We start from the raw sequence: 16,484 nt of genomic DNA on the forward strand, positions 1-16,484 counted from the left end.
ACAAATTAAGCACCAAAACATCATGTTAGACAACAAATTTGACAGAAAAAGTAGTCCATTACACATTAATGCTATGTAGTAGTTACTGTATTTACGAATTTAGCACCAAAATATCACAATGCATTGAAAACATTGACTACAAAAATGCGTTGGATAATCCACAACGTTGGATAAGTGAGACTCTACTGTACTGTAAGTTTTTTTATATCCTACCACCATCTCCCCCAGAGGGGACTGGGGTGGCTCACAGAAATATCAGATACAAAACAATAACAATGTACAATACATCAGTAAACAATAACATGCACCAGTTATAATATTTACACATTGACCAGAAAAATGAAACACACTTACTAAAAACATAGAATTAAAAACAGTGAGGTTGTAATGGTAGATTAGCAAAGTGCACATTATCCTTGGGGAGATGGTGGGGGGATAGAAAAATAAAATTATTATTAATATTAATATTAATCTCCCAACAAAGGATTTTCCCAGGCAGGAAGCAACCAAACTTTGAAGCTGAAAGGCTATTCAGTGCTAATCTAGGTGGCCAGTTGCAACATTCATGCTTGCCTCCAACAGACAAGAGTTCTTTCTCCCACCCTGGACATAACACAGATATATAAACTCCACTTGCCTGGTTTCCAAAAGCCTCACTATCTCCGAGGATGCCTGCCGTAGATGTGGGTGAAACATCAGGAGAGAATGCTTCTGGAACATGGCCATAGAGTCCGGAAAACACACAGCAACCCTATAATAATCACCATCCTTTCAATTACTATAATCTTTTATCATTTCTTAAGATTGCAAGCACTTTGGGTCCCAGAAAAGCGGGATACAAACCATAACACTTTTTTTGTGAGAATTTCACAACTGTGGCTTGATGCGTGATGTAAATGTTGAAAAGCAATAAATAATAATAATAATAATAGGTATGACATGAAATCCAGCATATCTATCTTGTTTGCTGTGTCATAATAAAATAATAATAATAATAGGTATGACAGCAATAATTAACCCAGCAAGGAATAATAATAGGTATGTCATCGATGATTAATGCAGCCAATTATAATGATGGTAATGATGTATAGTACCAATGAACCTTTGAGATTAAACCTGCTTGTCTTGTGGGTGGAAAGGTCTGTTCAGTTTTGCAATCTCTCTCTCTTAACAGGCAAAGGAAGCCGGAGCTGATGATATCCTTGATATATCCAAATGTGAACTCTCAGAGGTAACATTTTAATTCTCATGGAACTTGGGGAGACTCAATTTCTGGAATCCACCATTCAAACTCTGACTATGTCATTTCCCCTAGCCATGGCAGTTGAAGCGGAATCAAACTGCATTAACTCTCCAGTGTAGATGCACCCTCAGTTAGTGTCACATGGGAAGCTCGAAGAAATGTGCAACCACATAGACTCCCAGCCATATGCCTATTAGAACAAGAAAACCACAAAGAGTTGTCATCATGGCTAAGCAGACTCGGTCACATGGTCAGTAAGATAGGTTTTTCCCCGCATGAGCTAATAAATTTTGGGGCTAAAGTGTGCTCAATTGTTTACCAAAGAGCCCTCGACATTACTGCACAAAATGATCTTATGATCATAGCGCAAGCAAGAGCCACTCCATACCTGGCTAAATTTAAATGCAACGTGGGCATGGAAACCTACCTCTTTTTTACACTTCTACTATATATTAGAAAACTTTTTACCCGAGCTAGATTCGAGCAGCTCGACATTAAGTCCAAGCTAGGTAGACATCAGAATATCCCCTATACCAGGGGTCCCCAAACTAAGGCCCGGGGGCCGGATGCGGCCCTCCAAGGTCATTTACCTGGCCCCCGCCCTCAGTTTTATAATATAATATTTTTATATCATTTTAAATAATATAATATATTATATATACATATAATATTGATAATAATATTATGTTATACAATATAATACTAATCATACCATCTAATAATAATATTAATTATATGTTATATATTATATGTAATATTACAGTATAGTGGTATAGTTCAATATAGTAATATATAATGTTAATATTGTGCTATGCTAATAATATAATATATTGTATGTACATATGATATTGATAATAATATCATTTTATACAATACTAGCTGTGCCCGGCCACGCGTTGCTGTGGCAAAGTGGTGGTGGTATTGGTTAAAAATTGTTGTGTAATTTTTATTTGACATTATTTGCATTTTTTAATTAATTTTATTGTAAGTTATATTTTTATTTATTATATTTTATTATGTTCTTGTATTATTTTTAGTTTTTCTGTTATTATAGTATTGTATTAATTTTTTAGTGTTTTTTATTTTGGGGGGGGGGTTGCTAGGAGACCAAGTTGGAGGAGCTTAGCCTTCTAACTGGCAGCAATTGGATAAAAGCAATTATTCCTCTCTCTCTAATTACGACTTTATTTTTCTTTTCTTTTTGTTGTATCAACCTAGAGGCGTGGATGACGGGTTGTGTTGTCAAATTTCGATGTTGGGGGGCCTGTAGTTTTGTTGTTTTGTGGGTCGCCGTGATGCCATCACTCTTTAATATATATAGATAATACTAATAATAATACCATACAATAATATTAAATAATATGCTATATATTACATATAATATTACAGTCTAGTGGTATAGTTCAATGTATAGTAATATATAATGCTAATATTGTGCTATGCTAATAATATAATATATTGTATGTACATATAGCTGCTCTGTGTCCCCTTCGGGGTGAGAAGGGTGGGATATAAATGTAGTAAATAAATGTAGTAAATAAATAAATGAATAATTTTAGACTCGCCCAAAGTCTGACATGACTTGAAGGCACACAACAACAACAATCCTAATTAACTTGACCATCTCATTGGCCAGAAGCAGGTCCACACTTTCCATTGAAATCCTGATAGATTTATGTTGGTTAAAATTGTTTTCATTGTTAAATATTGTATTTTTCTTTCATTGTTGTTGTTGTTTTGCACTACAAATAAGACATGTGCAGTATGCATAGGAATTTGTTCGTATTTTTTTTCCAAATGATAACTCGGCCCCTCCACAGTCTGAAGGATTGTGGACCGGCCCTCTGCTTAAAAAGTTTGAGGACCCCTGCCCTATACGAAGAGAACCTGTGGGTGTCATGAGGCAGATGCAGAAGTGGAGGACTCAGAACATTTTTTCTTAAAATGCCCCTACTACACCAGGATTCGATCTCTCTATTTAGACCCTCATACTCACTTAGAGAACAAGGAGAAATTGCATATCCTTCTACAGGATTCAGATAAAAACTCTATTTTAAAACTGGCCCTTTTTACGCAAAAAGCGCTGGCCATTCGTGAGAAGATGGAAGCTGAGAGTGTTTTTAAGATGTTTTAAAGATGTTTTTTAATTGTTAGATTTTAGCCTGCTCTTGTAAGCCGCTCCGAGCCCTAGGGGAGTGGCGGCATATAAGTTTGAATAATAAATAAATAAATAAATAAATAAATTATTGCCATTAACAAAATCCAAACTTAAAATTTACTATGGACAAGACACTTGTTTTACGTACCCCTGTCATCGTTCAAACCTTACCTTAGGACAGTGATGGCCAACCTATGACACGCGTGTCAGCACTGACACGCCTAGCCATTTTTGCTGACACGCTGCCGCATGCAGATTGATTGGATGACTATGTCTTTTGTGGCCAAATTTGGTGTGATTTGGTCCAGTGGTTTTGTTGTTTACTCCATGGGAATTATGTATATAATGATATATATATCATTCTATTATTATTGTAGTATATTATCATATTACAGTAGAGTCTCACTTATCCAACATAAACGGGCCGGCAGAAAGTTGGATAAGCGAATATGCTGGATAATAAGGAGGGATCAAGGAAAAGTCAATTAAACATCAAATTAGGTTATGATTTTACAAATTAAGCACAAAAACATAATGTTATACAACAAATTTGGCAGAAAAAGTAGTTCAATACGCAGTAATGCTATGTAGTAATTACTGTATTTACGAATTTAGCACCAAAATATCACGATATATTGAAAACATTGACTACAAAAATGTGTTGGATAATCCAGAACGTTGGATAAGCGAATGTTGGATAAGTGAGACTCTACTGTACTATTATATTATTATTATATTATTTATTATTGATGACTACATTGAAACTAGAATAGGGAGAAATCAGTGTGGAAACTGCACGAGGTACCATAGATTGTTGTACATGGAAATAATGGTAATAAATAGTTTTTGATTTATTAAATACAGTTATATATTACAATTATATATTTTTGTTATTTAAACTATACATATTGCGAAATTATGGGTTTTTTTCTCAAAGTGACACACCTCCCAAGTCAAGCTAGGTTTTTTGGTGAATTTTGACACACCAAGCGCAAAAGGTCACCCATCATTGCCTTAGGAAATTACAAATTTTAACCTTTTTACTCTGTATTTGTACACTTATCTAGGAGCGGGTTATTAGGCCGCAGGTCAGGATGTTTTGAATCTTTACATGGTTTTATTGTATGTATGCGTAAGTGTGTATGTATTGTATGTTTTACATGTTTTGATATAATCAAAAGTGACTAATCAATAAAGAATTGTATTGAGTGCTTTATATTCATAACATAAGGGTTGCTGTGAGTTTTCCAGGCTGGAAGGAAGGGAAAAAAGGAAATCTGAGTGTTTCTCCCCCCATTATATTTGCTCTCATCTGTATTTTGTTTCTCTTTTTTGTTTGTTTGTATGCACCTTTAGCTTCCCTATGGTGTTTTTGCCACCTGTAAAGTCCTGCAGAAGAAGGTAAGGGAAGCAATCTATGGATATACTCCATAAAATGTCTCAAAGGATGGCTTCTGGTTGCCAGCACCATTGAAATATTCCTCCTTTGGCCTTTATTATTATTGTTATTATTTTTTAACATATTCATTTTAGATAGCATCGAGCGACAATCAGACTGTACAGAAACAAATATAACAAATATACACTCCTGGACTAGGTATCATGGTTTTAAACAGTTTTATGATTATACGTTTTTTATTGTTTTTATGTATATGACATATTGTTCGAAAACATGCAAATGTGAGTAGATCAATAGGTACCGTTTCTGCAGGAAGGTAACAGCGCTCCATGCAGTCATGCCAGTCACATGACTTTGGAGGTGTCTACGGACAACGCCGGCTCTTTGGTTTAGAAATGGAGATGAGCACCGACCTTCAGAGTCGGACACGACTAGATTTAATGTCAGGGGAAAGCTTTATCTTTACTATATTGTATTTTGCTTGTTTGTATATGCGGCATTGAATATTGCCATACCGTAACCCAATAAGATTGTACAGGAAAAAAAATAACAAAAATGTATGTGTTTGCACAACTAACAGAAGGTGAAAGGTTAAAGTATAATACATAGAAACACTACACACTTCACCTGTAACACTGTTACGTAAACAGAAGTGAAATGTGACTTCTAGTTAGTACCCTAACTCTGTTCTTCTCTTTTTTAAAATAACAATTATATATTTGTCATGAAATACAGAATTATTTTGACATATACAGTAGAGTCTCACTTATCCAACATAAACGGGCCAGCAGAACGTTGGATAAGTGAATACGTTGGATAACAAGGAGAGATTAAGGAGAAGCCTATTAAACATCAAATTAGGTTATGATTTTACAAATTAAGCACCAAAACATCATGTTATACAACAAATTTGGCAGAAAAAGTTGTTCAATATGCAGTAATGCTATGTAATAATTATTGTATTTACGAATTTAGCACCAAAATATCATGATGTATTGAAAACATTGACTACAAAAATGCGTTGGATAATCCAGAATGTTCGATAAGCGAATGTTGGATAAGTGAGACTCTACTGTTTTATCAATATTATATGTATATACAATATATTATAATATTAGTATAGTAGGAATATTATATATGACTTTAAATATGGGATTATTTTGACATATCCAATTCGCCATCTTTTTCCAACTCAAAGGGTGACTGAGCTCCATACTTTTTGGAATATGTACATGCAAATAATTCTAGTTTTACATAACATCAATCCAGCGTTACTGCATTTACTATAATAGTTGTAGGATTGTTCTCTCCTGATTAGTTTTCCTTAATATTGAGTTATAAAATAACATTCCTCCTTTGTTGTTGTTGTTGTTGTTTCCTGGTCAGGTGTTGATCGCTCACACCAACACCTTGACTTCGCTCATCCCCAAATCCTGCAGCCTCTTGAGCCTCATAACAGTGAAGGTAACTTGAAGTTTGTACATTAATTCATAGGTATCAGATGGGAACTTATGGGCCAGAATAAGTTCAGAGGTCCAATGAATACTGGACTTTCTTTTGGCTAGGGGATAATGGATAATATTCAGACCTATACCCTAGCTCTCCTTACGGGACAAGAAATGAGGAGAAAGATAAAACCACATGGTGATGTGACAGCTGTGTATGTTTCAGATTTGTTGGATCTTATTTCTTGAAAACCCCATAATCTAGCTCCCTTTCTTCCTTTCCTTGGCAGGTTTTGGATCTGCATGACAACCAGATGACATCCCTGCCTGCTGATATCGGTCAGCTGAAATCCCTCCAGGTAAAGAAGTGTGAGTGTACGTTTAGACTGTAGAGTTAATGCAGTTTGAACCCACTTTAACTGCGGTGGCTCAATGCTATGAAATCCTAGGAGTTGAAGTTTAGGGAGATTCCTGCAGTCTTTGGCAGAGAAGGTTGAAGACTTTGGAAAGTGTCGCTATTTATGACTCCATAGCACTGGAGTCAAATTGTGGATTTGCTGCTGCAGGAAGCAGCCAGGCTTTGAAGCTGCAAGGTTGTTCATGTTTTTATTGTTTTACATAGTTCAAATGTTTTAATTGATTGTTCTGTTTTAATGATTAATGTGTTTAACTGTATTTTTGTGATCTGTTTTTATGGTTTCAATGATTGTAATTTATCTGGGCTTGGCCCCATGTAACCCTAGGGGAGATGGAGGCGAGGTATAAAAAGAAAGTTATTATTGTTATTATTATTATTATTATTATTATTATTATTATTATTATTATTATTATTATTATTATTCTGTGTTTTAATTTGTGTTGTTGGGCTCGTCCCCATGTGAGCCGCCCCGAGTCCCTTCGGGGAGATGGAGGCAGGATACAAAAATAAAGTTATTTATTATTATTATTATTATTATTATTATTATTATTATTATTATTATGTGTTTGAACTTGTGTTGTTGGTCTCGTCCCCATGTGAGCCATCTCGAGTCCCTTCGGGGAGATGGAGGCAGGATACAAAAATAAAATTATTATTATCATTATTATTATTATTATTATTCAGTGCTAATCTAGGTGGCCAGTGGCAACATTCACACTCACCTCAAACAATGGATGTTATTCCACAGGTATATAAACCCCACTTGCCTAGTTTCCAACAGACAAGGATGCCTGCCATAGATGTGGGTGAAACGTCAGGAGAGAATGCTTCTGGAACATGGCCAGACAGCCTGGAAAACTCACAGCAAGCCAGTGATTCAGGTCTGTTGGAAACTAGCCAAATGGGGTTTATATATCTGTGGAATTGCCCAGGGTGAGTGAAATAATTATTGTCTTTCGCAGGCAAGTGTGATTAGCATTGATAGTCTTGCAGCTTCAAAGCCTGGCTGCTTCCTGCCTGGGGGAATCCTTGGTTGGTTAGTTTCCAGCAAACTTTACAACCTCTGGGGATGCCTGGGCGGAACGTCAGGAGAGAATGCTTCTGGAACATGGCTATGCAGCCCGGAAAACTCACAGCAACCCAAGCCGAGGTCTCTTTTCTTCCTATTTCCAGGTCCTAAATGTGGAGAAAAATCTCTTGAAGGTGCTTCCGGATTCTATTGGGGACCTCGCCCAGTTGCAGACCCTTAACTTGAAAGGTAGGGGAATAATATCACTCTGTTTGGAGAGTGTATCCATGGCTAGTGCATTAAAACAAGCCACCTTTCTCCTGCAGGCAACAGGCTGAAGGAGTTGCCCACAACCTTGGGAGGCCTACGCAGCCTGCGGACCTTGGACGTCAGCGAAAACCTCGTCCAGGTGTTGCCCCTGGCGATCGCTCACATCCGGACATTGGAGGTAGGTTGGGGAAGCAGACAAAACTCATTTCCACAGGGAGGAAAGTCATACACTAGTTGTAGGCAGAAAGAAATGAAATGCACAGATCAAGGAGACACCTGTCTTGAAAACAGTCCATGTGAAAAGGCAACCATGACCTTATTGAAAAGGAAAAATGATGTCATATCCATCTGGCAAATGTGAACCCCCATGAACATGTGGAGACCACTTTTTGAAAACCACTAGTCAAGAAAAGCATGACCTTGTTAGAAGTCAACCCTTTGAACAAGTGATTTTCACAAGCATTCATGTAATGGCACACAGGTAACTCAGCTGTTAGACTGAAGAACCATGTGTTTGAACTGCCAAGGACAAAGACATGCCACTACAAAAATATATTTGGTTAGCAGCTAGGATGTTTGTTACTTTGAAGTTGAGTTACACAAAATATATACAGTCCCTTGAAACATTAACATTAACAAATAAATAGTGAAAAGCTTGGGAGGTTGCTGTTTCCAACAGTGTGTGTGTTTTGACATATTTGTTTGGCAGACACTGACGCTGAATTCTTCCTCCATGACCTACCCACCCTGTGAGATCTGCAGCATTGGCACAGAGGCCATCCAGAAGTTTCTGTGTGAAGGTGAGCAAAAAAGGTACACTGAGAGGAGGTTAGAAGGTAGCTAACATTCAAGCATCACACTAAGCCATGGCTTGATATTAAGGAGATGTGGTGGAGAAGATAGCTAGAGTAATGCAGCTAAAGCAAGCCCACATTTGAGCATCACATTAAGACATGGTTTAATATTAAGGGGAGATGGTGGAGAAGATACATAAGGCAATATAGTTAAAGCAAGCCAACATTCATCACACTAAGTCATGGTTTAATATTAAGGCGAGATGGTGGAGAAGATACCTTAAGCAATATGGTTAAAACAAGCCAACATTCATCACACTAAGCCATGGTTTGATATTATGGAGAGATGATGAGAAGACAGCAAGCCCATATTGAAGCATCACACAAAGCCATGGTTTAATATTAAGGAGACATGGTGGAGAAGATACCTAAAACAATACAGTTAAAACAAGCCAACATTCACACTAAGCCATGGTTTGATCTTAAGGTGAGATGGTTGAGAAGATACCTAAGCAATATGGTTTGAACAAGCCAACATTCATCACATTAAGCCATGATTTAATATTAAGGAGCGATAACAAGAAGATAGTTACAGCAAGCCCGCATTTGAGCATCACACTAAGCCATGGTTTGATATTAAGGAGAGCTGGTGGAGAAGATGCCTAAAGCAATATGGTTAAAACAAGCCAACATTCATCACACTAAGCCATGGTTTGATATTATGGACAGATGATGAGAAGACAGTTACAGCAAGCCCATATTCAAGCATCACACGAAGCCATGGTTTAATATTAAGGAAACATGGCGGAGAAGATAGCTAAAGCAATATACCTAAAGCAAGCTAATGTCCATCACACTAAGCCATGGTTCGATATTAAGATGAGATGGTTGAGAAGATACCTATAGCAATATGGTTAAAACAAGCCAACATTAATCACACCAAGCCATGGTTTAATATTATGGAGACATGGTGGAGAAGATAGTTACAACAAGCCCGTATTCGAACATCGCATTAAGCCATAGTTTAATATTAAGGAGAGATGGTGGAGAAGATACCTTAAGCAATATGGTTAAAACAAGCCAACATTCACACTAAGCCATGGTTTGATATTATGGAGATATGATGAGAAGACAGTTACAGCAAGCCCATATTCAAGCATCACACAAAGCCATGGTTTAATATTAAGGAGACATGGTGGAGAAGATACCTAAAACAATACAGTTAAAACAAGCCAACATTCACACTAAGACATGGTTTGAAATTATGGAGAGGTGAGAAGATAGTTACAGCAAGCCTACATTCGAGCATCACTCTAAGCCATGGTTTGATATTAAGGAGAGATGGTGAGAAGATAGCTAAAGCAATATACCTAAAGCAAGCTAATGTCCATCACACTAAGCCATGGTTCAATATTAAAGCGGGATTGTTGAGAAGATAGCTAGAGCAATATAGCTAAAGCAAGGCCGCATTCGAGCATCACACTAAGCCATGGTTTGATACTAAGGCGAGGTGGAGAAGATACCTAAAGCAATATGGTTAAAACAAACCAACATTCATCACACTAAGCCACGGTTTAATATTATGGAGAGATGATGAGAAGATAGTTACAGTAAGCCCATGTTTGAGGATCACACTAAGCCATGGTTTGATCTTAAGGAGAGATGGTGGAGAACATACCTAAAACAATACGGTTAAAACAAGCCAACATTCATCACACCAAGCCATGGTTTAATATTAAGGAGACATGGTGGAGAAGATACCTAAAACAATACAGTTAAAGCAAGCCAACATTCACACTAAGCCATGGTTTGATCTTAAGGTGAGATGGTTGAGAAGATACATAAAGCAATATGGTTAAAACAAGCCAGCATTCATCACACTAAGCCATGGTTTGATATTATGGAGAGATGACGAGAAGATAGTTACAGCAAGCCCACATTTGACCATCGCACCAAACCATGGTTTAATATTAAGGCGAGATGGTGGAGAAGATACCTAAAACAATACGGTTAAAACAAGCCTACATTTGAGCATCACACTAAGGTTTAATGGTTTAATGTTAACCACTGCTATATTATTTTGCCCTGAGTTGTCACTTGGATGAAGAATACTCCAAGAGATAGTGAGAAGAAGGTAGCTAAAGCAAGCTCACATTTCCATATCATTCTAGTTATGGTTTAATATTAAGGAGACGTGGTGGCAAAGATAGATAAAACAAGCCAACATTCACATATCACACTACACTATGGTTTAATATCAACCGCTTGTTGATCTTTATGGCTAAGGAGGGATTGGTGCCAAGAAAGTTGATAACACTTTTTCCACTGTTTCTTACATGTCTTTTTACTTTCCTTGTAGAATTCGGAATCGAATACAATCCTCCTTCTCAGTATTTACTCCCTGTGTTAGAAAGTGACGGCGGGGAAACGGCGGTGGACGGGGTCAAATATGTGCAAAATGAGGCCGAATGGCAGGTGAGTATCCAAGTTGTATTATCTATACACATAGGTAATGGGCTTGTGGTATATTATCAAAGTGGTATTTACCTTTAAGCTCTTTTCCTTCCTTTTCAGAACAAATTCCTGGACTACGAAAAGAGAAAGGCAAGAAATTATTATTATTATTATTATTATTATTATTATTATTATTATTATTATTATTTTATAATAATGTATAATAATGTAATTATGTAATAAATAATTATTTATTACAAGATAGATATGCTGGATTTCGTATGACAAAATCACAAGTCGAACACTTCCAAAGTGTCTAGGACTGTGTGATGTATTTTCGGATGATGCGTGCAGATCCCAGTAGGGTGGCCTTTTGCAGTTGGCAGATTATTATTATTATTATTATTTTATTTTATGACACAGCAAACAAGATAGATATGCTGGATTTCGTTTCACAAAATCACAAGTCAAACACTTCCCAAGCGTTTAGGACTGTGTGATGTTGTCGTTGTTGTTGTTGTTGTTATTATCATCATTATTATTATTGTATGGCACAGTAAACAAGATAGATATGATGGATTTCGTATCACAAAATCACAAGTCGAACACTTCCCAAGCGTTGAGGACTGTGTGATGTTGTTGTTGTTGTTATCATCATCATTATTATTATTGTATGGCACAGTAAACAAGATAGATATGCTGGATTTCGTATCACAAAACCACAAGTCGAACACTTCCCAAGCGTTTAGGACTGTGTGATGTTGTTGTTGTTGTTATCATCATTATTATTAATGTATGGCACAGTAAACAAGATAGATATGCTGGATTTCGTATCACAAAACCACAAGTCGAACACTTCCGAAGTGTCTAGGACTGTGTGATGTATTTTCGGATGATGCGTGCAGATCCCAGCAGGGTGGCCTTTTGCAGTTGGCAGATAGTAATTTTTGTCAATGTCTATTGTTTCCAAATGCCGGCTGAGATCTTTTGGCACGGCACCCAGTGTGCCCATCACCACTGCACTGGGACCACCTGCACTGGTTTCTGCCAGATTATTATTATTATTTTATTATGACACAGCAAACAAGATAGATATGCTGGATTTAATATCACAAAATCACAAGTCGAACACTTCACAAGTGTCTAGGACTGTGTGATGTATTATTATTATTATTATTATTATTATTATTATTATTATTATTATTATTATTATTATTATTTGAAACACAAGATGAGTTCATAGCAGACACTCTGCTGGCTGTTGTATTGGATCACATGTTGGACACTTCCTAAGTGTCTAGGATTATTGTTATTATTATTATCATCATCATTATTATTATTAACCCTATATAATAGGCATGGGCCAACTTCAGCCTTCCCTCCAGGTGTTTTGGACTTCAACTCCCACAATTCCTAACAGCCGGTAGGCTGTTAGGAATTGTGGGAGTTGAAGTCCAAAACACCTGGAGGGAGGGCTGAAGTTGGCCCATGCCTGTTATATAATAGTAGTTTCACTATTAGTAGTTTCACTTCCCCTTTTTGTTAGAAATAAACTTACCAGACCAAAGCTTTCTTGCTGTTTTAGGAGCAGAAAATGCAAGAAAAGCTGGAGTTCGAGCGCTGGCTGAACCTGGAGCAGCGGGAACAAGCACAGCTCATGCACCAAAACAATGCCCAGAAAGAAGAAATCCTTGAGAGCATGAAGGAGGTACTACGTCTTCCATCTCCTCTAAGATCTGAGCATCTAAACCACAAGTTTGGACTTTATATTTTGGATTTATTTACATATGGCCCTGTCTCTATGTTCCTGGACTTTGTGTGGATACATATAACAATACATACTGTATAGACTCGAGTATAAGCCTAGTTTTTCAGCCCTTTTTTTAAGACTGAAAAAGCCCCCCTCGGCTTATACTTGGGTGAGGGTCCTGGTTGGCTTATATTTGGGTCAGCTTATACTCGAGAATACATGGTACATTTATTATTTTTCTCTATTATTATTGGTATTATTACATTTATTATTTTTCTCTATTATTATTGGTATTATTACATTTATTATTTTTCTGTATTATTGTTGGTACTATTACATTTATTTTACCCTATTTTTATTAATATTATTAATACATTTATTATTTCACTCTGATCTTATTATTATTGCATTTGTTATTTTACTCTATTTATTATTACTTGTATTATTTTCCTGTATTTATTATTTTTTATTATTATTATTATTACTACATGTACAGTAGAGTCTCACTTATCCAAGCTAAACAGGCTGGCAGAACGTTGGATAAGCAAATATGTTGGATAATAAGGAGGGATTAAGGAAAAGCCTATTAAAAATCAAATTAGATTATGATTTTACAAATTAAGCACTAAAACATCATGTTATATGACAAATTTGACAGAAAAAGTAGTTCAGTATGCAGTAATGCTATGTAGTAATTCCTGTATTTACAAATTTAGCACCAAAATATCACGATATATTGAAAACATTGACTACAAAAATGCGTTGGATAATCCAGAACATTGGATAAGCGAGTATTGGATAAGTGAGACTCTACTGTATTATTTTCCTGTTATTATTATTATTATTATTATTATTATTATTACATGTATTATTTTACTCTATTATTATTAAAAGGATACATAAGCACATTGACATTGAAGAAGATGAGAAGAATGATTTAATCAGAGTTGGACAGTCTTATCTTAAATTTGAGCTTTATGTAAATATTCAAAAACATTTAACCTACTGATGCCTACTGATGTCGTGTAAAAGGCATTGAGTGTTTGGCCCAGACTTCTGTTTTATATTCCTGTTTTTAACGTTTTATCCTGTAAGATTGTCTTTTATGATTGTTTTACCGATATTGTTGATTTATTGTTGTAAACTTGGTTTTTTTGTTTTGTTTTTATATTGTGATGTTTGGGCAAGGCCGCATGTGAGCCGCCCCGAGTCCCTTCGGGGAGATGGGGCGGGGTACAAGAATATTATTATTATTATTATTATTGACACAACGATGTTGTATGACACAGCAAACAAGATAGATATGCTGGATTTCGTTTCACAAAACCACAAGTCGAACACTTCCCAAGTGTCTAGGACTGTGATGTATTTTCGGATGATGCGTGCAGATCCCAGCAGGGTGGCCTTTTGCAGTTGGCAGATCGTAATTTTGTCAATGTCTATTGTTTCCAAATGCCGGCTGAGATCTTTTGGCACGGCACCCAATGTGCCCATCACCACCGGGACCACCTGTACTGGTTTCTGCCAGAGTCTTTGAAGTTCAATCTTGAGGTCCTGATAGCGGCTGAGTTTTTCCTGTTGTTTTTCTTCAATGCGACTGTCACCTGGGATGGCGACATCAATTATCCAAACCTTGTTCTTTTCCACAACTGTGATATCTGGTGTGTTGTGTTCCAGAACTTTGTCAGTCTGGATTCAGAAGTCCCACAGTATCTTTGCGTGTTCATTTTCCACGACCTTTGCTGGTTTGTGATCCCACCAGTTCTTTGCTGCTGGCAGGTGGTACTTGATGCATAAGTTCCAATTGATCATTTGGGCCACACAGTTGTGCCTCTTTTTGTAGTCTGTCTGTGCAATTTTCTTACAGCAGCTGAGGAGATGATCAATGGTTTTGTCAGCTTCCTTGCACAGTCTGCATTTTGGGTCATCAGCTGATTTTTCGATCTTGGCCTTAATGGCCTTTGTCCTGATGTCTTGCTCCTGGGCTGCAAGGATCAGGCCTTCTGTCTCCTCCTTCAGGGTCCCATTCGTGAGCCAGAGCCAGGTCTTCTCCTTATCAGCTTTTCCTTCAGTTTTGTCAAGGAACTTTCCATGCAATGTTTTGTTGTGCCAGCTGTCAGCTCTAGTTTGTAGTGTGGCTTTCTTGTACTGGTTTTTTGTCTGCTGTGCTTTGAGGAGTTTATTATTAATTATTATTGCTCCATATGTGTTCTGTAATCCGCTCTGAGTCCCTCCGGGGAGATAGAGCGGAATATGAATAAAGTGTATTATTATTATTATTATTTTATTATGACACAGCAAATGAGATCTATATGTTGGATTTCGTATCACAAAATCACAAGTCGAACACTTTCCAAGTGTCTAGGACTGTGTGATGTATTTTCGGATGATGCACGCAGATCCCAGTAAGGTGGCCTTTTGCAGTTGACAGATTGTAATTTTGTCAGTGTTTATTGTTTCCAAATGCTGGCTGAAATATTATTATTATTAGTAGTAGTAGTAGTAGTATCCTTTAGCAAAGTTGTGAATATATCCATTTCTACAAGTGACGATGTCTTTCAGCGTCTGCAGTCTTTCATCTCCAAAATCCATTCCATTCCTGTGTCTTTCTCCTTGGCTTCAGGACCAAGTGCGGCTGGAGGAAGGACTGAGCCGGCACCAGCAACGCCTGGGAGAGGAGCGCCTGAAGCTTCTGGGGCAGCTCAAAGAGATGGAGAAAGGGGTCACGGGCCGCATCCAGAAGCTACTGGAAGAGAACCAAAGGTCAGTGGCAAAAGCTAGCTTTCGTTCTGGTCATCACACTCTGAGTGTGATGGCGTCTCCTTCTCTGGAGGTTTTGCAATGGGATGGAGGGATGGCCATCTGTCAAGAGAGCTTGGATTGGGGTTGTTGTATGTCTTTTGGGCTGTGTGGCCATGTTCCAGAAGCATTCTCTCCTGACGTTTCACCCACATCTATGGCAGGCATCCTCAGAGGTTGTGAGGTATGGAGAAAACTAAGCAAAGAGGTTAATATATATCTGTGGAAAGTCCAAAGGACAAGAGGGATCCTCTCTCTTCTGCAGGAGTCTACCGGATACCATGCAGCTGTGGACAAGTCTACATAGGGACCACCAAACGCAGCATTGCCCAAACACGAGTCAAATAACATGAAAAGCACTGCAGACTCACTCAACCAGAGAAATCAGCCATAGCAGAGCATTTGATGAACCAGCCTGGACACAGAATACTATTTGAGAACACAAAAATGCTGGACCATTCTAACAACTATCATGTCAGACTACACAGAGAAGCCATTGAAATCCACAAGCATGTGGACAACTTCAACAGAAAGGAAGAAACCATGAAAATGAACAAAATCTGGCTACCAGTATTAAAAAACTCAAAAATCAGAACAGTAAATAAAAAGCAATACTCTGAAAACAGAGGATTTCCAGACATGAATCAACCAAGGGCAGTTAACGACTCTAAACAAAGGATGCCCCAGAGGCAGGAAGAAGACAGCAGATAAGCTTTTCAATGCTAATTAAAGTGATTAACTACAC

General features: G+C 37.4%; 1 protein-coding gene across 4 annotated transcripts in view; it reads left to right on the plus strand.

The window, feature by feature from the left end:
* Positions 1-16,484, plus strand: part of lrsam1 (leucine rich repeat and sterile alpha motif containing 1) — a 40,979-nt gene that overhangs the window by 3,484 nt on the left and 21,011 nt on the right. For all 4 annotated transcript variants that reach the window (XM_062959076.1, XM_062959075.1, XM_062959074.1 and 1 more), the window contains exons 3-13: positions 1,175-1,231; positions 4,758-4,802; positions 6,187-6,264; positions 6,536-6,604; positions 7,837-7,921; positions 7,999-8,120; positions 8,652-8,742; positions 11,096-11,211; positions 11,311-11,340; positions 12,776-12,898; positions 15,564-15,703. In XM_062959076.1, the coding sequence (XP_062815146.1) occupies positions 1,175-1,231; positions 4,758-4,802; positions 6,187-6,264; positions 6,536-6,604; positions 7,837-7,921; positions 7,999-8,120; positions 8,652-8,742; positions 11,096-11,211; positions 11,311-11,340; positions 12,776-12,898; positions 15,564-15,703 (956 nt within the window). The remainder of the gene's footprint in view (positions 1-1,174; positions 1,232-4,757; positions 4,803-6,186; positions 6,265-6,535; positions 6,605-7,836; positions 7,922-7,998; positions 8,121-8,651; positions 8,743-11,095; positions 11,212-11,310; positions 11,341-12,775; positions 12,899-15,563; positions 15,704-16,484) is intronic.

Source organism: Anolis carolinensis, unplaced genomic scaffold, assembly GCF_035594765.1.
Source record: "Anolis carolinensis isolate JA03-04 unplaced genomic scaffold, rAnoCar3.1.pri scaffold_7, whole genome shotgun sequence".
Lineage (NCBI taxonomy): Eukaryota > Metazoa > Chordata > Lepidosauria > Squamata > Dactyloidae > Anolis > Anolis carolinensis.